This window comes from Tigriopus californicus, chromosome 10 (assembly GCF_007210705.1).
Source record: "Tigriopus californicus strain San Diego chromosome 10, Tcal_SD_v2.1, whole genome shotgun sequence".
NCBI lineage: Eukaryota > Metazoa > Arthropoda > Copepoda > Harpacticoida > Harpacticidae > Tigriopus > Tigriopus californicus.
Genome location: NC_081449.1, coordinates 13,887,466 through 13,909,770, shown reverse-complemented (window position 1 = coordinate 13,909,770; position 22,305 = coordinate 13,887,466). Strand labels below are relative to the sequence as shown.

The 22,305-nt window shown below is 41.0% G+C and overlaps 4 protein-coding genes across 4 annotated transcripts in view; 3 read left to right on the top strand and 1 right to left on the bottom strand.

Annotated features, from left to right (window-relative positions):
• Nucleotides 1–3,886: 3,886 nt before the first annotated feature.
• On the top strand, nucleotides 3,887–4,872 carry LOC131888698 (heat shock protein Hsp-16.48/Hsp-16.49-like). The gene is made up of 2 exons (XM_059237614.1): nucleotides 3,887–4,052; nucleotides 4,304–4,872. The coding sequence occupies exons 1-2, from the start codon at nucleotides 3,970–3,972 to the stop codon at nucleotides 4,770–4,772; spliced, it is 552 nt and encodes a 183-aa protein (XP_059093597.1). The 5' UTR covers nucleotides 3,887–3,969; the 3' UTR covers nucleotides 4,773–4,872.
• On the bottom strand, nucleotides 4,836–7,113 carry LOC131888697 (transcriptional protein SWT1-like). Its single transcript, XM_059237613.1, has 5 exons — nucleotides 6,226–7,113; nucleotides 5,878–6,115; nucleotides 5,504–5,820; nucleotides 5,297–5,446; nucleotides 4,836–5,205 (listed from the first exon to the last, which is right to left on the bottom strand). Exons 1-5 carry the CDS (start codon nucleotides 7,077–7,079, stop codon nucleotides 4,935–4,937), a joined length of 1,830 nt encoding a protein of 609 aa, XP_059093596.1. The 5' UTR covers nucleotides 7,080–7,113; the 3' UTR covers nucleotides 4,836–4,934.
• Nucleotides 7,114–16,492: 9,379 nt separating this feature from the next.
• Nucleotides 16,493–18,414, top strand: LOC131888061 (uncharacterized). The gene is made up of 5 exons (XM_059236842.1): nucleotides 16,493–16,712; nucleotides 16,769–16,881; nucleotides 16,947–17,067; nucleotides 17,255–17,900; nucleotides 17,982–18,414. Exons 1-5 carry the CDS (start codon nucleotides 16,497–16,499, stop codon nucleotides 18,329–18,331), a joined length of 1,446 nt encoding a protein of 481 aa, XP_059092825.1. The 5' UTR covers nucleotides 16,493–16,496; the 3' UTR covers nucleotides 18,332–18,414.
• A 1,323-nt stretch (nucleotides 18,415–19,737) lies between these two features.
• Nucleotides 19,738–22,305, top strand: part of LOC131888060 (uncharacterized) — a 16,839-nt gene continuing 14,271 nt past the window's right edge. The window contains exon 1 of the mRNA XM_059236841.1: nucleotides 19,738–20,969. Coding sequence (XP_059092824.1) covers nucleotides 19,987–20,969 — 983 coding nt within the window. The 5' untranslated portion in view covers nucleotides 19,738–19,986. The remainder of the gene's footprint in view (nucleotides 20,970–22,305) is intronic.

Sequence of the window (22,305 nt, the reverse complement as noted above, 5' to 3'; positions counted from 1 at the left end):
GCTGGTATGAAAAGCGACATCTAATGTATTCTGAGAGAAACGGCTTGCAGCTTAAAAAAGAATATAAAAAAATCTTCAATAAAATGTACTGGTTTGTTTGGTGTTGTTACTTTTGAACACCTCCCATGCTTGACATTTTTTTTGACACAATATATCACAAAATAAATCACCTGGCTGCTATGGCACTTCTCTGATGTTGCTATAGGGCATGCCAAGAGGAGAAAATTCGAGGAAAAATGTGGTCTGGCTCCCTGATTTTGGGCATTTTTTGGATGGAGAACAAAGACAAACATCATAGTCAACTTGCACCATCCACCCATTGAATTTTTAAATATCAAGAGGCTTTGAGCAAGCTGTGTTACAAAACCCAACAAAATGAACATGTCTGGTGTAATTTGGTGAATGCTCAATCAAATTGGCTCAATATCATAATGCTAATTACTTAGACAAGCATGCAAAATGGTCATGTCAAAACTCAATGCATGCACAGTGAGGTTTGGATTGGCATGTTGTCATTGATTTTACTCCCTGGAATAACGTCTGTTGTTTATGAATGTGTTCTTTTGACAACCCCTATTGTGACACAATCCAAGAGTCAAGCTCTGAGTTACAGAGAGTTGTGGGTCAAACCAGAGAGACCTTTAACTAGAGGAGTGGACATCAGTGGAGCTGGGCTGATTTTACTTTTTGTCACAGCTCTTTGATGCATGCATAAATGAAGACAGGTAGAAAGGTACTTTCATTTGAGGCCAAACTGCACACCTTTTGTTATATTGATAGTTACCTATTCCTAAAACTCTAGACTTTTCACTATATTAATTAGAAACTTTTGAATTTTCTGCTTAACGTAAAATGACTCAATATTGTATCACAAAAACAATACTCTTTTTCCTTCAGATTGCTTGGTCATACCAAATGGTAGCATATCTTGAAACTTTTGAGGAGCTGAAATATTGTCATCACAAAAACAATACTCTTTTTCCTTCAGATTGCTTGGTCATACCACATGGTAGCATATCTTGAAACTTTTGAGGAGCTGAAATATTGTTATCACAAAGTGGCCTAGCTTTTTACCAATGGCCATGTCCAATCCTGATGTTACAGGTGTCCTTGGTCAAACCCAATGGAGCAAGTAAGGTAGGGCATTCAAAGAGGAAGGAAGCCAAACATTTGTAGGGCATCGGTGACAGGATTTAGGCTCCTCCTGCCAGCAAAGCCAACAATCACATCTACCTTATTAAGTTCCTCAAAACCCTTTCTGTCAAGCATCTATAAAAAAGAAGCTAATAATACACAGTTTTGCCAATTTCTGTAAGAAATGCAACATTTGTACCAAGTGTCAAGGATAACATTTTTTTGCGGACTGCCTTACTGCTACCGGGATTGGAATCCCAGCAGTTCAAGACAAGAAGATGATTCATTTTACTTGACTTTTATTTATATATAATATTTGATTGACCAACGAATTGGAGTTGGCTGATCTGGCTAATCCTTGAATATAAGTTGATCCGGAATTCTAGTCAAAAACTTGTCCAAGTCTGACTTAAATCCTGCTACTGGATCAATGCCTACATAAGCCCTACAAATATTTGATTTGACACACATTTTTTTCTATAATTCTTGAAACCTTTCAAGGTTGTGGGAGTTTTCTTATCAATTTTTTGTCATTTTCCACTCTTTTCATTTATGTAAACAAAAATACAAAAAAATATCAAAGCTAAAATTCATGAAAGCAAAAAGAAAATTCATTGCAGCTTTGCTGTGTGCGGGAAACACTTCTACAGAAGCAAGTTTGAACCTTACAATGACCCGCCAGACTATTTGCTATGTTAAAAACTATCTTGATTGGCAAGCTGACCCTCATCCCCCTCCTAGGAAAGGAAGAACACCAGCATTTAGAACTGCAAGAGTGGTAGCTGGAATAAAAAGATGCATCAAGGCAGTTCCAAACCAACCCATGGGTCACATTGGATTGGTCCTCCAATCTGGTTCCAGAGGGATTCAGACTGAATGCAGATGCCTACATTGAGATTTTGAAGTCTATTGTGATACCCTGGATGAGAAAAGTAGCATAAAATTAGCCTGTTGTCTTTCATCAAAACTTTGCTTATGCTCATTCAGTCAAAAAGACAATCTCCTATTTGGTTAATGAGTGAATCTTGTTTTGGAGGCCTAAACTATGGCCCCCCAAGTTCTCCAGATCTTGAAACTCTGGTCTATGCTGTGTGGTCCTTTGTTGAGAAAGAAGCTTGCAAAGACAGGCCCACTTCAACTAAAGTTCTAGGCAGCTAATATGAAGCACCATGGAAAAAATCCCTCCAACCAAAATCCGCTCTTCTTTTCACCATTTTCAGACCAGATTGGTTAAAGTCATTACTTTAGAAGGATCCTACTTCGAAAACTAAGCTTTAAATAAAAAATGCTAAAAAAAAAAAATAACGTAAATTTAACAAAGTCTGAAAAAATGTGTTAGAATCTTAGCTCTCAAAATTATCTTCTAAAACAATTATGATGCTTTTAAGTGAAAGCAATAGATTTGTCTTATCTTATTCTCAACCCCTGGTAGTGTACTTCAAACCAGACATTTTCAGTCTTCTGCTAAGTAGCTCTGAAGACTGCCAGAACCCTATTGTGTCTGGACAGGTCAAAACATGTAATTTCACTCTTGGCTGGGTCTACCTACAGGATTGATAGTCAATGTCATATAGAGTGTTTCAATTTCATGTACCAGGGAATGGCTTGAAAATGTTGGAACCTTGAAGCAAACCAGTGAAATGCGTGGCACCAAGAAAACAGTCTAATCATAGACAAGCTCACATTTGTTGGCAATGCTGTTCTTTTATTTGTGTCTTTAGGTCTACTCAAAGGGCTGTATGTGGGTCTAGCAACCTTGGACTAACCATTCAGAGACTTATTTGACTTGTTAGTGCCTGATCTGGAGCAATTAATTCTAGTAACATGGAATCTCTGACAAAATTTTTCGAAACCTTTATTCTGCACTTTCTCAATTCTTGAATGTTTTAATTACCACTTTTTGAGCCATTTTTAACATTTTTGGTTGAAAAATACAGTTTGAATCCAGTGTTCCCTTGATTGCAGTTAATGATGCCTGAAGAGAAATTTAAGCCATAAAATTAACCCTTAAGGCACAAACATTTTCAAAAAGGTGTTTGTTTTAGATCTGAAACTGTCATTTGAGGCCAAACTGCACACATTTTATAATTTTACTACATATACCAGAAACTTTCAATATTATCATTTAAAGTAAAGTAACTCAACATTTGTCATAAAAACACGATTCTTTTTTTAATATTTAAATTGCTTTTGTAAAATGTTTGGTAGTATCCTGTGACTTTTTGGGAACTGAAATATTGTTATCACAAAGTGACCTTGCTTTGCCAATTGCTATGTCTAATCCTCCTGTTAAATATATCCTTGCCTAGGCATCAATTAACTGAGCTCTTTCTATAATCTCAATCATCTGCCTTGCACATGGTCAGTTGGTCACCTTGCCATCATCATTCTGCTAAATTTTTGGTTTGTAATTTCTTTTTGTTTCTGAGCTTCTTTGCTCTTTTTGTGGGCAAAAAATCTGTTTAAGGTGCCCTCATAGAGTTCAGTGTGCCAAATTCTGTTTTTGTATGCTCTCTTTTGTTTTGTATCTTTTTGTCCACATGTATGCCAGTTTCTTTAGCAGTGTGGGGATCCAAAACTTTGGTTTGCCTTTTTCCGTTTTTGTTGCGCCTGTTTTTATGTCACCCAAATCTATGTTCTGTTGGTCTTCCTTTTGGAAACTTTGACCCGTTACTAGGCGAATGCGCTAGATGGCGCTTCACATGACAGCACTCTTTTCATAACAGAACACTAAGTCGGTCTTTAAATTTGGACATCTCACCAAACGTTACATCAGACAGAGAAGAAGAACCTGGGCTAAAGCATATCAATTTCCTAGCATAATCCAGTGTTATCATGCTGCGAATCCGAAATTGCCATCGTCTTATACCTTTTGGTGCAAGATCATGTCGTCGTACATTCTTTGGTCCTCCAACAAAGTAAGTAGTACAGTAGTTCTACAACTGTTCGCGAAAACAAACTCAAAACTGATCACAATAGAATTTGAGGATCTCTAGACAATGTAGTTCATGTATGGACCATTCAGCTTCTCAATCGTTCGATAGTTATGATGCTTGTAGTACCTGTTAAAAAAGAAGGTTATGTCACTTCAAGCTCCAAGTTTTAGTTCAATGGCTTCATTTAATTTCAACTGATTGGTGGCAAATAACGTGATCATATTCTGTTCCAGATGGGATCCACTTTCCGTGACCGGTTCTTTGGTCAGAGACATGGAACGCAACATCACGCGCATGGAACGTGAAATGGATCGATTTTGGGGCGGGCAACGATCCGGATCTCTACCTTCCTTTACTCTTGTTCCGCCAGTTCAACACCTATCTCAGGATGATGGCAAATACAGATTGCAATTGGACCTCCATGGATTCAAACCCGAAGACGTCAAGATCAATCTACAAGAGCGAAGCCTGCAAATCGAAGCCAAATTGGAGCAGAAAGACGAGGATGGATCTCGGCATTATCAAGAGATCACACGATGCTATACAATCCCGGAGAATGTAGACATTGACCACCTGAAATCGGTTCTCAAAGCGGATGGGATCTTGAGCATTGAGGCACCCTTGAAAGCCAATGAGCCGCCCAAAGACGAGAACCATGAAATACCCATTCAACGACAAAACAATACTATTAAAGAAGAATAGAGAAGAGAAGACCCAAATTTCCCACCTCTCTTACGATGGAAATCATTTGTCAGATGTCCTTGCTTGATGCAAATAAAACTTTGTGATTTTTTTTAAGATATATCAACATACAAACTTTTCGATTTCGATCAACAAATACCTTTTTCAAACAAATATTAGAATCTAGATTACAATCTCTTTGCATTCTTGAAGTGCATTAGAGAGAGCCAAGAGTTGAATACTGGCGTTATTGAAGTTGACCTTCATAGTTGGGTGCTTCATGAAGGCCATCAAAGCTGGCGCAGTTATTGAAGTACTAGGAATATCCTTGAACATTGGCGTTTTGGGCACGAGTTGGCGATGGAAGGTATTCAGGTACTCGGTGTATTTTCGCACGTTTCGATTTAAGGCCTCATTGTCGTCTTGAACACCATCTCGAGTAAAGGATAACAGCCTAAGGAGTCAATTTTGTTATCTATGAATTATATCGTTGCCAGAAACATGGCAATCTTTTGGATCAATAAGCATATTCATATCCACTTTACCAAGTGTGAACTCCACTCATGCGTAACACAAAGATTGAGAGCTCTTTCAAGTGAACCACGAACTCTGTTGACGAAGAGAACGTGAACTGACAATCAGGACTAGGTGGACTACAATCAAAATTTACCCCGGAAGCTCGGCAATAGTTCCACCTGGAAATGAAGGGTGTTGAGGAAAACCAAAAACTAAATAATTCATCACTTTCCTACGTGGAGATGTGAATGTGGCTCCAAACACTCTTGAATATATCATGAACATGGTCAATGTCCGAGGCGTTGATACTAGACTGTTTCTGGCAACTCAGTTTCCAGACCACACTCCGAAGGCTCTTGTAATTCGGGGACGCACTGCAGGTTTCTATCTTGTATACAAGAGCCTTATTAGCCAGATTCTTGTCGTTGGTGAGCAGCATCACAGGGTGTTCATCTCTTTTCAACTTGAGACAGGATTGAAGAATTCGATCATCTTGATTATCAGTAAAAGAGGTCATGGCGGTGACTTCCTCCTCGGCCGTTTGACCCACGATCTAGAGAGAATATGTATAAATTAAAAAGTCCTTCCAAGGAGTATCAAACTGTCATACTCGACTAGGATTGATCTTGAGATGTCGGTTGATGAAGGCAATGGCGGTTTGGGCAGTCTGGGCTAGCTCTGGCGTCTTTTTTCGAGATTTCAAGGCGTCGAGTTCTCGGAGCACAGTCCACGGAAGAAAGATCCGGATATCCATAGTGAAGATCTTATCCTCCAAGATCTCTTTGATTCGATTCAAATTGGAGACGTACACATTGGTGTCTATCACGATCATCACCGCCGTTCTCGAACTAGAAGAAAAGGATTGAAACGGTACCTTCCACGCAAATATCAATGGGCCTATCAACATCTGGAAGGTCTGAATTCGTTCAAACTTTGGGCCTCAACCAAGGGATCTTACCTCGCAGATTCGGGCTTTTGTTTTCTGAACATTAATTGTAGGGCTGAATTAGCGTTGGGATTGGCGAGCACGTTTTGCCGACAAGCCTGGAGTTCTTGCAGCAAACCCGGATCGATCTCGTTCCATTCCATGGGTTCTTCATGATCACTATCCTCCTGGTCGGGGTTATTACTGATGAGTTCGTCCACGTACGCAGTCGAGACCCCAGAAATGATGGCTTCTCTAGCTTCCGATTCTGCCACTGATCTTTGATTGCCATCCTGTTCTTGAGAACTTTGCTCTGAAGACATTGTCACATTCAAATCGTGTCCTCCCGATCGGCTGGTATTCGGACTAAACGACAAGGAACGATTGAATGTCGCACCATTCTGGGAGTCCACAGCCAAAACTTCATCACCAAATATAGGCGAAGGCGAACGGGGTCTTTCAGGTGTCCTACTTGGATCGCCCAAGGGACCTCTTTGAGCTCTCATAGGCGGTAAAGTGGGAGCAAAACCCAGCCGAGATTGGAGAGATTTGGAAGGGACAGTTTTGGACACGGGTTTGAGTTCAGGTACCTTTTCAAGCGTTTTGGTTCGGATGGCGTTCGAAAGAGTTGATGTGGTATCGCCTCGAAAAGGATGGTCAACACCAAAAGAAGCCTTGGGGTGTGGCGATCTTTCAACCGGCCTTGAGCGAAGATTCAGCCTTTTATGTAGCTCACTCGCCTGTCTGGACCCATTGACTCCAGTTTGGCCCGATCGACCCTCAGGATTGACAAATCTGGCCGCAGTTGAGGGAGGGATAGATGGATTGGATCGACCCTTGAGACGATCTCGGGCCTTGAATGCAATATTTGACGTCTTGGGCGGCATCCCTTGTTTACGTGTCTCTGGGTTTTTAACGGGGGGNTCGCTGGCTCAAGGACGTAGCTGACGAAGTTTTAGATGGGGGCACATCTGAAGAATCGTCCTCGAGAAAGAATTTCTCGTCCTCAGGATCGAGAGCCAATTGCAGGACGTCTCCAGACTCGGTCCGATCTAGGTCGTATCTGGAGTCGGAGTTGCCAGGAGAGGGTGGGGATGAAGACCAGGAGGATCCCTTGGTTTTCATGCCTCTCGTCCACTTCCGGGAGGAATTCATCCTACCGGCCTATCTCGGAGAGCACTTAAGGTCCCATGTAGCGACACCCAGACGTTAGCTAGACAGATATTGCCAATGTAGGACTTCTCATTGAATGACTTGGATCATAATAACTTGGTTGGCACATGTTAGTTGTCAAAGGTGCTCGTCCATGTGAACTTCGAGAATTAGAAGTGAAGTTGTTTAAGTTGGATCAGGGTGACTGGCAAGGTTATTGAGAGCTCACGTTATAGAGAACCAGAATAGATTTTAGTTACATACAGGACTTGAGTAACGCCGTTACTTGTAAAGCGTTACTTTTCTAGTAAAGTAACGGTAACGGTTTTTTTAGCCCTCCTTCTGCCCACGGTGGTTATAGCTCAAATGCCGGGACTTCTAGTTGCTATTTTCTTTGCAAAAGAAACATACCGAACATTTTTTTTGCTAAATAAACATCTTTGAAAGTAGCTTATGTTTTAGCTTATTTTAGCATATGAAACCACTTCAAATACATTATGAAGTATAGCTGTCCAAAACCTAGTCAAACAATATTATTAGTACGCTTTGTTATCCCCTGACATGCATTTTCATCAATCACTATTTGGCAGATGTTTAGTTATTACTAGTCCCCTTATCTAAATACAGGGCCCTACTTATTATTAGGGGTCGGAAAAATAGTTTGTAGGTTTGGTCAAAATGGTTGTTTTTAAGTTACGAAAATCAGCCAAAATAAGTTCTGAAAACGTAAAAATAGGTTTAAAAACGGTGAAAATGGTTTTTTTTATTCGTTTGTATATTCCAGTATTAGTGCAGTATTGAAGGTAAAAAAGTGTTGGAATAATATTTTACACTATCTTCTTGCTCTTTGGGATCAGCACAATCCCAGATCTTTGCCCTCAGTTGGTTCTGTTGTAAAGGGATTCGCTGTTCTTGGATGAAGTTCTCCTCTTATGGTGCGTCTACACGACAAATAATTCGGCAAATAATTAGCCATTTGACAAACATTGTTTGGCATTTCACAAGCATTTCACAAACATTTCTCGATTTGAACATGTTTAAAGATTGTTTGCCAAGGAGCAAATATTTCATGGACGACAGCATCCTCCCTAGCCCTTCCAACCAAGGTGTCCATTTTCAGCCAGTAAAGAACTTAACTCTTTCGATTCATGATGGTTTATAACAAAGAAAAATGTATTGATTGTGGATCATTTTGACACAGAATAACCCCAACTTAGAGAATGAAGGGGCCTGGAATTGTCAATCAATGTTCAAAGTCATCAGATGTCATCCCATCCCCTCTTAATGTAGTAGTCACACTTCCATCTCTTATCGAGGATTGAATGATGATCTATCGATCGATCGATCAACCAACATATCACCTATCTCCGGAATCCGGATTCATCTCCTCACGTCCAGACAATGAAAGTGTCGACCCCAGTTAACCCACCCACCCTGGGCCTGTCCTCGGGCTCAGCTCGGTCATGGACACGGCCCCGGCCATGGTCCCGGCCCCATCTTTTACATCCGTCTTCTGTGAGCAAGACTTGAGCGAGCCAACCCAAAGCTCGATGGATGGATGGATGGAATGGATGGATTCCTTGACCTCGTCCCAAGAAGATTAATCCGATACAAGTTGGATCAGATCATCAGAGACAACGGAATCATCGGCCCATACCTGGAGGTTCTTGGCCGGACACATGATCGGTCCTCTATGTACACCCTTGAGACCAAGCATCAGGACCAGTCAGCCACTTTTGACTGCTCTTTCGTCCATTTCCCGCCCGCCAGTTTTAGCCATGAAAGCCAGATCAGTCGGATCTCAACGGACCGAGTCCTACCCATTCACTGACTCATATCTTTAAAGTTACCCATGACCATCACCTTCCCAGTGAAATGCCGTCTGCTCTGTGGGCGGGTCCTTATTTGTTCTATAAAACTGAACACTTTTAGTAAATGCCATCTGTACTGTTAACTGCATATAAATATCCAAATTGTCTTTATCATGTTAATGCTCTTACTGTATTTGTGTTAACGTTTCTGACATGACCTTTGAACTATATATCGTTGTCATATTTCGACCCGTTCTCGGCTTTTAAATAGTTTATGATACTCGTGGAGAACTGTTGTCCATTTATTCACGATTATAATGAGTTGGAAAATTGGTCGGGTTTTCGTTTCCAAACAATTGGGTTATGATTTATAGTCAAAATGAAGTTCGAAAACCTTTCGAAAAGCAAAATTTTTATTAAAAGTGAATCATCAGGTGGCTTATGGTAAAGTTCATAGAACGGGGCAAAACATGCCTTCAAGTAGTAATCGGTTTCAGCCAACATATGACCGCACAGATTGAAATTGGCAAAATAAGGACCTTTTTGGAAAGCGAAACATTTTCATCATGACAGTGCCCATCGGTATTTTTTTTTTCAAATTTCATTCCTCAGTTTTCCCTATGTTCATTATACTAATCATATTGTTTACAGTGCATTACATAAATATTGAATGAAAGACCCATTGGGAAATGATACGATCACTTGCAAGGTCATCTGATTAGAAATCTATATCAAAATATTTGTCAAACCGTTTTGATCGGGCAGTTTCACGTGTAGACGGCTCAGAGATGAACTGTTTGTCAAATACCGAACATTTCCGAAATAATTAGGCAAACTTTGTGACAGAATGTTTCTCGTGTAGACGCACCATTAAAAGGTGCCCATGGTGCCGTCTGCTCTTGTGGGCGGGTCCTTATTGGTTCTATAAAACTGAACTCTTTGTAGTCAATGCCATCTGTAATGTTAACTGTATATGAATATCCAAATGGTCTTTATCATGTTTAATACTCTTACTATATTTGTGTTTACGTTTCTGACATGAGCTTTTTTGGACTATATATCGTTGTCATATTTCGACCCGTACCCGCCTATTAAATAGTTTATGATACTATTGGAGAACCGTTGTCCATTTATGCACGATTTTAATGAGTTGGAAAATTGGTCGGGTTTTCGGTTCCGAACAATTGGTTAATGATGTATAGTCAAAATGAATTCCGAAAACCTTTCGAAAAGCAATTTTTTATTAGAAGTGATTCACCAGGTGGATTATGGTATAGTTCATGAAACGGGGCAAAACATTCCTTCAAGTAGTAATCGGTTTCAGCCAATATATGACCGCACAGATTGAAAGTGGCAAAATACAGGACCTTTTTGGAAAGCGAAACATTCTCATCATGATAGCGCCCATTGGTGTTTTTTTTCAAATTTTATTCCTCAGTTTTCCCTATGTTCATTATACTAATCATCTTGTTTAGCGTGCATAACATAAATATTGAATGAAAGACCCATTCGGAAATGATACGATCACTTTCAAGTTCATCTGATTAGAAATCTAAATCAAAATATTTGTCAAACCGTTTTGATCGGGTAGTTTCATGTGTAGACGGCTCAGAGATGAACTGTTTGTCAAATACCAAACATTTCCGAAATTGTTAGGCAAACTTTGTGACAGAATGTTTCTCGTGTAGACGCACCATTACCAACCAACAGTTTGCTGATGGACCCCAAAAGGCTCAACCACTTCCTTGGGCCTCTTGCCGGTCTTCAGCAGGCCCTTAGTTTTGGTTCTGACATCAAGACTGCTTTCACTTGCATTTTAGAACATTTTTTTTAGTGGCAAACGATGGGAGGATTAACACCTAACTTTAGATTAAAATTAAATCATATACATTATGACACTACCTTATGTGCTCAACATTTCCTCTTAATGAAAGCTTGAGGTTTAACGTCAAACAAACCTTTGAGCGGGGACAAACAAAGCACCAAATGTTTTTATACCCACCCTGTATTTCTCCTAAATTTCCCCTAAACATGGCCAAAACCCATCAATTTCCCCGAAAATCCTCGGTTTTGGGTTATTTATAGTTACATTCATGAAATAGCTTTTTGCCCAAAAATGACTAAAATAGTTGAAAACTTAAATTACCTAAAAAAAAAAATCATCTTTCCGACCCCTAGTTATTACACTTTGAAAGTTGCATTTTGAAGTAAAATAAATCGAAAGCTGACCTAACTACTTTAAGTAATTGCCAGAAACGAAACATATCCGTCTTGGATAGCATGAAAATAAGTAAGGTTCTTTTATTTTCGTACAACAAGTTACATCTGACAATTTGGTTTTCAAATTTATCACTTTTTGCAATAGTTGTTTTCTACGCACGAAAGATTTTTTCACCAAATATTAATAGAAAATTCTCAAACTTAAAGCTCAAAGTTGATTGAACTCGTGATTGACGATTATGACATCAAAGTTGTGAATTATTTATTTTAGGTAAGTTTTAAGAGATAAAATGAACTATGTTTTGCTTGTTCTGCATACTTCAGAAAAGTGAAACATTTTTATTTATTTTTGGGACATTGAAAAAGCGTTTCATATTTCTTGGCAATGTGTTAGTGCTGGGCCGAGTCCAGACTCCAGTCAGAGTGCACTTGAGTCTTTTACTCAAGTTTGGAGGAATTGGCCGGACTAGAGNGCAATGTGTTAGTGCTGGGCCGAGTCCAGACTCCAGTCAGAGTGCACTTGAGTCTTTTACTCAAGTTTGGAGGAATTAGTGCTGGGCCGAGTCCAGACTCCAGTCAGAGTGCACTTGAGTCTTTTACTCAAGTTTGGAGGAATTGGCCGGACTAGAGCCCAGACTCGACAAAAAATGTATAATAATTTACTCCAGATTTTTTTAAAGTTCCACCCCTAATGGAGTGACTTACCTGATACTGATGGGATCAAATAAGAGGGGTAGATCAAATGGTTAATTATTTTTCTTGCAGACATGGTCCTTCAAATCGACCATATGCTGAAATCTAGGGGTTTTGTATCTGGGGAAGATGGAGGTCAAAAGTCTTTGGAAAGGAATCCAGCATTTCGCTCCTTCGGCCAACTTTAGTCAATCTTGAAGTGTGATTGGGATCAACCCAGTATTTAACATCGAATCGATGTAAACGTTGGTGTATTAATTAGTCTTGACACCATTTTCGACAAATATCAGGAGATATTTTGAATCAGCTTTTGAGGAAGTGCACTCTAATTTAGCAATACCTGAATGCGTTCCGAAAGGTGGGACACAGACAAAAATTCCAAAACATAGGAAGACTTTGTTCAAAAAGAGTTGAAAATTAGCATAAGGCTTAAGAGCAGTTCGAATCCAGTAATTGTGTCTAGTCACCAAAAAAAAGGTTGAACATAATTTAGAGCAAGATTAAGGCCTCTATCGAAAATGATCAGTCACAAACTGAAAATAAGGTGGTTCAGGAAGTCAGGTCAAATCCGAAGTCTTTTTGCTCTTAAATTTAAGCAAATTCTAAGAGAAAGATGAAACACGCTGTTGGGCCTTTGTAGTTGTTGGGGAAGCCGTTGGCAATGAAGAGGCTATGGCTAACATGCTTGGAGATCAGTTCTCTAGTGTGTTTTCAACCCCACTGAGTTTAGAAGCAACAACTCATTGTTCTAGGCCTCTCCACGAGGTCTACCCGCCAAGACATACGCGTAGGGGCTCGATGATTCGAAATCAAGGTCTTGAAAAAATCCGTAGGGGTAAGCGAACGATGTCGTCGACTTCAACGGCATGAAGAAGGTTCTTGACGTGCTTTTTTGATTTGATTGTATAAATGAAATTTGATGGAAAAAACTCAAAAATTTATTCCCCGAGCTCATATTTCAAAAACATTTGTTCATTCTAAAGTTGTAGGCCTAGTCTCATTTATACTTGATTCGCCTTGGTAAATATTGGAAGTAAAGACATTGAGCAGGTCTCATCTATGAAAGATTTTGGTGTAGTCCTCCAAAATAATGGAAAGTTCGATGAGCATATCCAGTTGAAGGTGGGTAAAGCTTTTCAAAGGTGTGGTTGGGTATATTGTACGTTTAAGTCCAGAGATAGCTCGTATTGGAAGAGACTAAAAAAGTTGGGACTGTACAGTGCTCAGAAAAGGTACAAAAGGTATCTGATACTGAACGTCAACAAAAGCATCCATAAGCTTTGTCCCGACCCAGGATTTAGGGTCAATTTTAATGATCGTAGAGGCTTAATGTGTGTTTTAAGAGCACCTTCAAGCCCTCGAGAATCCAGGCTAGTTCGATCGATGAAGTCCACTTCTCTTCTTTCTCTGGCTCCTTCATTATTTAATATGCTTCTCTCTAATATTCGTAGGGAATACGTAGGCCTTGTTGATCCGGTTGCATCTTTCAAGTCAGACTTGGACAAATTTTTAGATAGTATTACAGGTCAACCCTACATTCAAGGACTAGCTCGGTCTGCCAACTCAAATTCATTGGTAGGCTATATATCATGTAAAGATTGAAAGGTAATAAATAGACGAATTATAACCTTTCATTTTCATAGTACTGGGGATTACTTTCCCTGTAGCGGTTACAAAAGCCCGTAAAGAACCAAACCCCTCAAAAAAATGAATCCCGGCTTACAGCCGCCAAACCATGACGGGGGCGGGTTTCTGACGGCTGAGGAAAGATTTCTTTTCATGGCTAGGGACTCAATGTCACCTGCAACTACTCGATCATTTTGGCGATTGTACTACGCATGGACGGTGAAAAGTTTTTCGTCACTAAATACTGGGTTTGGGAGCTTGCCATTTTTCATCCTCTTAAGTAACTTTTTCCGTCGGTCCAACCTTTTGGCCTTAGCAGAGGCTTGGTAAAGTGGCATTGCTTAAGTCGATAGCTCTTGAATCTTAGGTCTTGATTGAGGATCCTTCTCATGGACTTTGGGGACATTTCATAGTCGTGAGCCAGATCAGTTTGACGACGCACAGGATTTCTACCCACTTTCTCACGGATTCTCTTGATGACAACAAGGGCCCTTTTGGTCCTTTTTCGCCCTCTCTCAGGTCTATCACATATATCCCCGAGTTCGAGGTATCGTTTGGTTGCTTGAGAGTGGAAGTTTCGACCAACTTTAAAAGGCTTGAGAGATTGCAAAATATCACCCTTAAATTTTCCTTGCTTGAACAAGTCAGTCACCCGACATTTCAGGTCCATTTTCGGTGCTACCATGATGTATAGTCCCTCAAAATGATTTACCTAGTTCAGAATAACATCAATGGTACATATTTGAAGCTTCAAGAGGTCCCCAGTAGTAAAAAGGTGAGAAAACTCACATCTAAGGTGGCTCACGCTTTAAAAGGCACCCCTGCTGAACATTTTGAGGGAACAATTACTGACTTTCAATTTGTTTCTCAAACTTTGTACAATTTTCTGTCTTGAATCATATAAAACGGAGAAAATAATAACATTTGTCGGCCCATCTTTTTATTTGCCCAAGATCACTTACTTTAACTCATTGGAGGGAAACATTCAATGTTTCAGTTGGTAGTAATTTGTAAATATTGGCAAATGTTACCCTTCATTCTATAAACTTGATTGTACTTTTGATTTTTAGAATACATTTAATGACACTGGTTAGACAAACCATTTAATTGACTTGTCTTCGTTTACTATTTCAGAACCTTCAAAAAGTGAACCACAACTTGTGAACTTTTTGTATGAGTCGGCACTAAAGTGTCATTTGCAACAAGGTAAATGCAAGATAAAAATAACTTTTTGTCAATCTAATGAGGAATAATCCCGTGAAAATAGAATATTCAGCCTATCCTTGACTTGTAAAACCTCCAAAGGCATTGAAAAACCAATCAAATAAGCAAAGTTTTAAACGTATTTGTAACTTATTTCCAAGTTTTCATAACTTATTCTGGCCAAAATTTACGGCTTAAGAACAAACTATTTTGAATAAATTATAACTTTTTTTCTGACCCTTATTCATCAACTATCAAGTAATAGTTTATTGCTGCGTTGCAGACAGACTGGTTAATTTTGTAAGAGGGCACGAGGCACCAATCTCGATTATTTTCCCACAACTGATTAGGTCAGAGATTGACGAGGGACTTTTCTTGAGGTAGCTTGTCGAGTGCTTCGATGATAAGATTATTATAACAGGTGTGTATGATACTATCACAATGTCCGAATGCCACTTCCTGTAGCCCACAATTCTGCTTACTTAGAAATATTCTGCAATTCGATTCAAAGAGGGGGGATGTGTTTTGTAAATATCCTTGAAGCTGTAAAAACAGATCTACGAATGTACGACACGACACCTTGCAATTTCATCAAGAGGTACGAGTAGGATTGTACTACTTTTTGCGTAAATTCCTAACAAGCAAGACTAGTCAATCGGGGAGTCCTAGATTAGTCTCCCCTTAATTTCAGGCAATGAGGAGTATGCCCTCTTTTCCGTAGCTTCAAATCAGCCCGCATTCCTCTTGATAAGTTAGTAAGATTGGTCGCATGCTGGCAGGTTCAAACTTCTTGAAACACCAGAATTGACATTAAGTCACAACTATTTGCCAACGAGTAGGTTTTCGACTTTCAGGGTATGACTGGGATTGTGATTGACGTTTGCACGAGGATTAAGAAGAGGAACAAACGAGAGGAGAGGACCAAGAAAAGTACCTTGTGGGATACTAGAATCGATAATCATATTCGCTCAAAGTCAAAACAGAACGTTCTTAGATATTTATCATATATCGTATATCGTAAACATTTAGCAATACAAGCTACTCAATTGCAGTAGGATAAGATGGTGAAAGTGTTAAGGGAGAAAAAAAGTATGAACCGGAAATGACTTGTAACAACTCCTCTGGGCACTTTATGAACAAAAAGTGAAGCTAGTCAACTTTATAAAAAAAGAATAAATAGTTCTAAGTACAATTCTGACATCACAAATGCTAAGTTTAAATATTTCAAAGGCTTTAAGCTTCATAGAATGCAGAAAAATAGCTCCTCAAACTCGGTTTCAAATCTATGAATGCGTCGATCCTTGATTGTTTAAGGTGGGAATTCCTCAAATCTGCCAGTTTTCGGAATCACATTCGATATGCTTCCGAAGTTTACCAGGCTTGGAGGTCCATGATATGGTACGAGCAAAACCAAAAGACGGAAAAATACGTCGTCCTCTTTCGATGGCAGTAGATGTATGGGTGTTCGGGCTGAATTCAGGGATACTTCCATTAACACCATGTCCAATTCCAAGAGAAAACGCCCCAAAGTCGCAAGTGACAAGGTTACCCCAAAGCAAGAATATTCATCATTGACGTCATGAACTTGGAAGGGTGAATATGTCAAAATCCATCATGCTTAAACACCTTGCCTTCATCGTGTTCCAATCGGTGATTGTGGTACAAAGTGAGACCTTTCAGAGAAGCCCAATTCCAGAAGTAACTCGACATGGCAATTCGGTCAGGAGTAACGACATTCCAGATTTCATAGGGTTCTCCTACAGTCGTGCAGCTCAGAACTCGCCATCGTCTCGATTCATTAGCTTCATGCAAGAGGTGAGATCGCAGTTGCAAGTGCTAGTTCCATCAATTCCCAATCGTCTGCCTTCCAGAACCTGAACATCAACGCCAATTTCATCCCTGCTTATGGATCATTCAAGGCCACCCAACCTGGTGTTTATCAATTTTCTTTCTCGTTCCTAACTCGAGAAACCGAGGCTGCCATGTTAGTAAAGTTTCACTCGACTCCAAATCTGAAAAGCAACATTTACAATGTGTTTCCACTTATAGAGTGTCCTTGAAGGTCAATCAGAGGATCGTGATCAGTGGCTTAAGTGAACAAGGTGCTCATAACCCAGTATCACAAGTTGTAATCCATCAGATTCAAGCTGGCGATGTTGTTCAACTTGAGGTTAGTCTTGCAACAATTTAACATAACAACAGATGGATGGCGTTATGCTGTCGGTGAACAAAAAAAGGCTTGAATTAATCCTTATCATAAATACTAATTAATATCATCAAAAGCTTTGACGAGTAATGGAAGGAATATCCCTCCCATTATGAATTCGCTCTTATGCTTACATTGCCTTACATTGCAGGTGATGCAAGGAAAGGTTTACGAATCTGTCAGACCAGAATTCGCTTACACTACATTTAGCGGCTGGTTGATTGCTCCAGTTGATCCTCAGTTCCGTCGACGTTCCTACGACGATCAGAGTTTGCGATGCTGTTGCGAAGTATGTGACATTGTCGATATTCCTCGCATTCCACCACCCTCATATCAGCCACCACAAATTCCGCCCCCCGTGGCCCGCCCGCCTTTCATTCTCACTACCAAACCCCCTTACCTACCGGGTTACAATCCCCCTATCAACCATGGACCCAGCCCTCCAGTTGCAAGGGTCCCGGACAATTGCTGCGAAACAATCATCGTTGGCCAAGGCAATCCGGTCTCAAAGCCTATCCAGTTCGAAAAGTTTGGCGTCTATAATGTTCAGGACGTGTCGCCGCATAGTGGGCGTGCTATCTTCAAGCATTGCGATCGAAACGAATTTGTCTACTATTTTCAAAGTCCACAAGGCTGGTCGGGATGGATGGTGGGACCCGTTGTGGGAACAGAAAGAGGAGGTCTGATTATAGAGAGTGACGCCCTCTGCGTGGAGCAGGAGCGACCAGGCGGATGGAGCTTCTTTGATGGGCGGGAATTCCGATCAGATCCGCGTCTTACTGTTCAATGTTTCAATGGTGAGTATAGAGCGCGAGATGTAAATGGGAACGATTTCGATCAGAAGTTCTTTCATCATCATGAACACATCCACGTCAAAGGACGCACAAACGATGCTCCAAGGTCGTTTGACGGCCATAAAATTCCTGCCTACAAGATCAACAGCAATCCCGACTACACTGAAGCAACATTCGTATTCCCAACCAATGGCTCAAGACCATTCTACTCCGTTGGCAGTGGAGGCGGATCTTTGCCCGATTACTTTTCGCCCTTAAAAACAGAGCATGGGCGTGACAACTTGGATGGTCTAGCCGCCGTCGTTGAAGCCAAGATTGGCGTTACTCAAAATGGCGCCAACGACGGGATTTTACGGGAGGGAGTAGTTGTGAAAAGAGAATCCAACTTGGAACCTCAGGGCGACCAAGAAAATAGCGACGATAGAAAATTGTAAGAAGAGTGCTTAAACCTCATGATTAGATCTTAACATTTCTAGATTTGCTTGAAGTAAATATATGTTACACTGTGTAAACCATTTTTTACAATTGTTCAGGTGCAGTCGATTTACTGTATCATTTGTCTCAACAATGCATATTGAGCAGCAATCTTCCGTTTGTTTCCGCTTATCAAATTCATTCGTTGCATTTCGTATCATATCAGGTTCAGGGTTCGTTGGTCTGAATAAAAGGGAATGGAGGGTTTCAATGAGCTCCAAATTCATCTAATCTCCATTCACTGCAAGAGATTCTAGTCATTCCGGAAGGCACAAAAAACGGTACCCAAAACCTCTGTCCAGTCGTCCAATAGACAATTTTTTGGTTGTCGAACCCATCTGACTTCGAAGGTGTCGGACGTGCGTATCTGAGAACGATGAGTTCGTATGATCGTGGCATAGTTGTAAAGCAATGGGTTCTCATAGCTCAGTCTTCGCTGTGAGTGCCTCTATGGTTGTTGAATTTATGAGGCCAACAAAAACTGGTCTTGTATGCGTCAAACGTCTGTTCGACGTCACGACTCACGATCAGTGAACTCGTCTTGACTTGCGAACAACATTCAATCATGGTTCTCTATGGCCCATATGGTGAAAAAGGTCTTCTTTTTGGGGGCCTATGTATAAAATGCACTCAACGATTGGCGATCAATGGCAATCCTGAAGCGTGCTATTCCAATGAATGTGTTTGAGAAAAGGGAAAAATGCCTACCACGCATTGGTATGGAAATCCAATGTTTGCGTAGCCAATGAAATGACCTTGACGCTTCTGCTGAGATACTAACTCACGCTGACCACCACTGATCTTCATGCCACTTCCCATTGTGATGAGTTGAATTAGTCAGTCGATTGGTGACGTTTTCTTTGAATTTCGTCTGCCCTCCACGGCCCTCAGGAATGAGCTTGGGTTAGTTGTAAAGTGAACAGGCATTTCTAGACCAAAGTCATTCTCTCTCTCTCTCGCTTTGAGTATCTTCAAGAAATCGTTCATATTCCTTTGGTACTGATTTGATATCTCCTATATGTTCAAAGCATCCGTACCTCCGAGTTATTCATAAGAACCTGATATGTACAGTACATTTGATATTCAGTACCGCATGTCGCTATGAAGGCAGACAACTTTAAAAATTCTTTCGAGAACCAACAGAACCATTCACTCTCAATGGTCATGGATAACATGGACTGAATTCACCTCTTCGATGCCTTTAGGCAGACAGACAAATCAGCCAACTAGCCAACTACCTAGTCTATTCAGTGGTAAGTAAGAGTATATAATAAGGGAAAGAACCGATTTTGGTTCGGGCTCCAAGAACTAAGCTAACGAAACAGAACCAGCTCGAACAATTTGAAGGATTTTTTTCCCTCTTTATCTTTTTACATTTCAAACCTCGAGGGCTCTACGATTCATTCCTCCTATGTGCAGCATATGCAACACATACAATACTGTCGCGCGTAGGTTTAGGCCCTCCTTTGCTTGGAATTAAAAACCAACGTGCTGTTGTTAATTAACCGATGGCGAACGTGTGATATGGCAAGCGCCGAACTACCAGAGTCCGAAGAGAGACCGGTTGAACGCAATGCTCTGAAATCTATCAAGAAACGTGGATATGGTGTAGCGTATGGGGGTGATGGTTGCTTGCATGCCTGCAAGCCCGATCAATCCGAAGCGAGAGGGTTGTGGTTGGAAAGGATGGATCTGCTCGTCCTACCGGTTTGTGTTGCGATTACGAAATGCGATGTCCGCAACGCTCTTGTTGCTTCGAATGTGTAGTAGGTCCGACAAGAGCATTGAAGGGGGCGGCAACAGTAGTGGCAACAGTGGAAGCGACACTGATAGGAGCTGGGCCAAGTTAAGTAGCTGGAATAGTCTCCAACAACGGGCCGTTGCTCAAGCTAATCGTGGCCATGATCTCCATCATCCTACTCGTCTTCTCCGAGGCAATGACTGTCAGTCCAATTTGAGTGACTCGAGTGTTGAGATCTCGGTTGATGGTGCCGAGGTCAAGGAATGCGGTCAAGCCATGACCCTAGCGTGTCTCATTCATATGTCGTCCTTCATTCTGCTCCTCAACACCCGTGGAGCGCTTTCCAATGTCTCGAATGGGCGTGTGTTTTCGAGTGAGTTCTTCCCTGGACGCACCTATTTGGAACCATCGTGGAGGAGACTGGTGATGTTCCATGGTCCATGTGATGAGTGTGATTTGGTTGGCCAGAGACAAAATGTTCAAGCCTTCTTGGAACGAGTGAATACCACCTATATTATCATTGACAAGTCACGCATGCAAAGACTCATTGGGTTATGCAACCGTATTTCCGCTGATCTCAATAACGAGGCTCAAAACTTCGTGCCACAAGGAGCCTTGGACCCTTTTCAGCAAGACCGAAGAGAAGACAGATTTGGAGGCGAGGAGAGCAACTTCATATCCAACCCGCCATCATCCCCATCCCTCAAGGGTCCCAAGCAACAGAGCAAAAGCATTTGGAGCTTGGATCTCCTAAAGAACATTCTCATCTTGCCCGGTACAAAATGGTGTGGCGCAGGTGACATAGCAGACCACTACAACGATTTGGGCTATTACGGAGATGTGGATAAATGCTGCAGGTAAGATCGGAAATCGATGTTTGAAGAAATTTGTATCATCAAAGCTTTCATTGAGTTATTGAACTATCTAAACATGCAGTACCGTACATTGTACAAGTCCACTGAAAGCGCATAATGGCTCAGCAATCGTCGATCTTAGAATCAATCCACTGAGCACATTCCGCAACAGCTTGGCATCCTCGTTAAGCATGCGTGAAATACCGATACATTTTTGTGAACAGTTCTGGACTCACCGAAATGCGTACACAAATAAAGAACTTGTCCGTTTCCTAGTCATTCAGTAATCGATGGACCAACTAAAAGGAGTGATCACAACTGAGAATTCATCGATGGCAAATTCCAAAGCCCCGATGATCATTACCGATCTAATTAGAGTGCAGTTATGTACTAAACTTCAATTATGTTTCTTGAAAACCACACTCAAACGATCTTTAAGAGCGTGGAATAACCATTCTTTAGATGTTCATCACTTCGTCTGGGAATATTAGGACATTCAATATTCATCAATTAGATTTTTACCTCCATCTCAACCCGATTCCCACCAACAAACTCTAGCTGAAACTAGGGCTTAGAAAAACGGACAACTGATCGCGAAAAATATATCACATACACCCAAGTCATTCCGCGGAGGAATTTTCAAGCGAGATCCGAGCTCAGCTTCCTTTACAATACGGGTTATAATCATTGGGAAACAATTATGTCCTAATGGCATTTCTCGCCACGAAGTTGGACCAAGCCAAGCGAGCGGCGTGGTCCTGTAGACCAACTGTACGCACATAAGAGTCATGTTATGTGGCATTTCGAATTTTCAGCCATACCACAAGTCTTGTACATGCAGTAGGACAACAGTGGTAGCTTAGGACTGAACAGAGCGAATGAACGTAGCATAAAGAGCAACTATCTGGACGAGCAAAAAAAGATACTGTTTCCTCGTTACGCTCGTCATTGGGATGGCTTCTTTCAGGCCTCTTTCCCTGGTTCGATTTTCACCTCTCCCTTCGCCCAGCCTTTTTCCGCATGCCGAAATTGAAATGAACGCTAATTCCTCCCAGGATTGAGGAAGCATTAATAAAGGGCGAAATCATTCGACGAATTCATTTGCATTAATTTTTTGACGCATCCATCTGAATATGATGCATTTGCTCTCTGTCAATGTCAAGAGGGCTGGACTTGCATACCTGCACCATTCGTGCCTTTTTGTGATGCCAACGAAGAACTCAAGCGTCAAGCACAGTTCTGGAAACCGGTCAGGGGGAACGACGCAAGATTGGAACCTGTTTTCTTGAACTCCCCTAGGGCAGAAATCTTAATGTCAACGAGACTGTCGCCCTTCCCC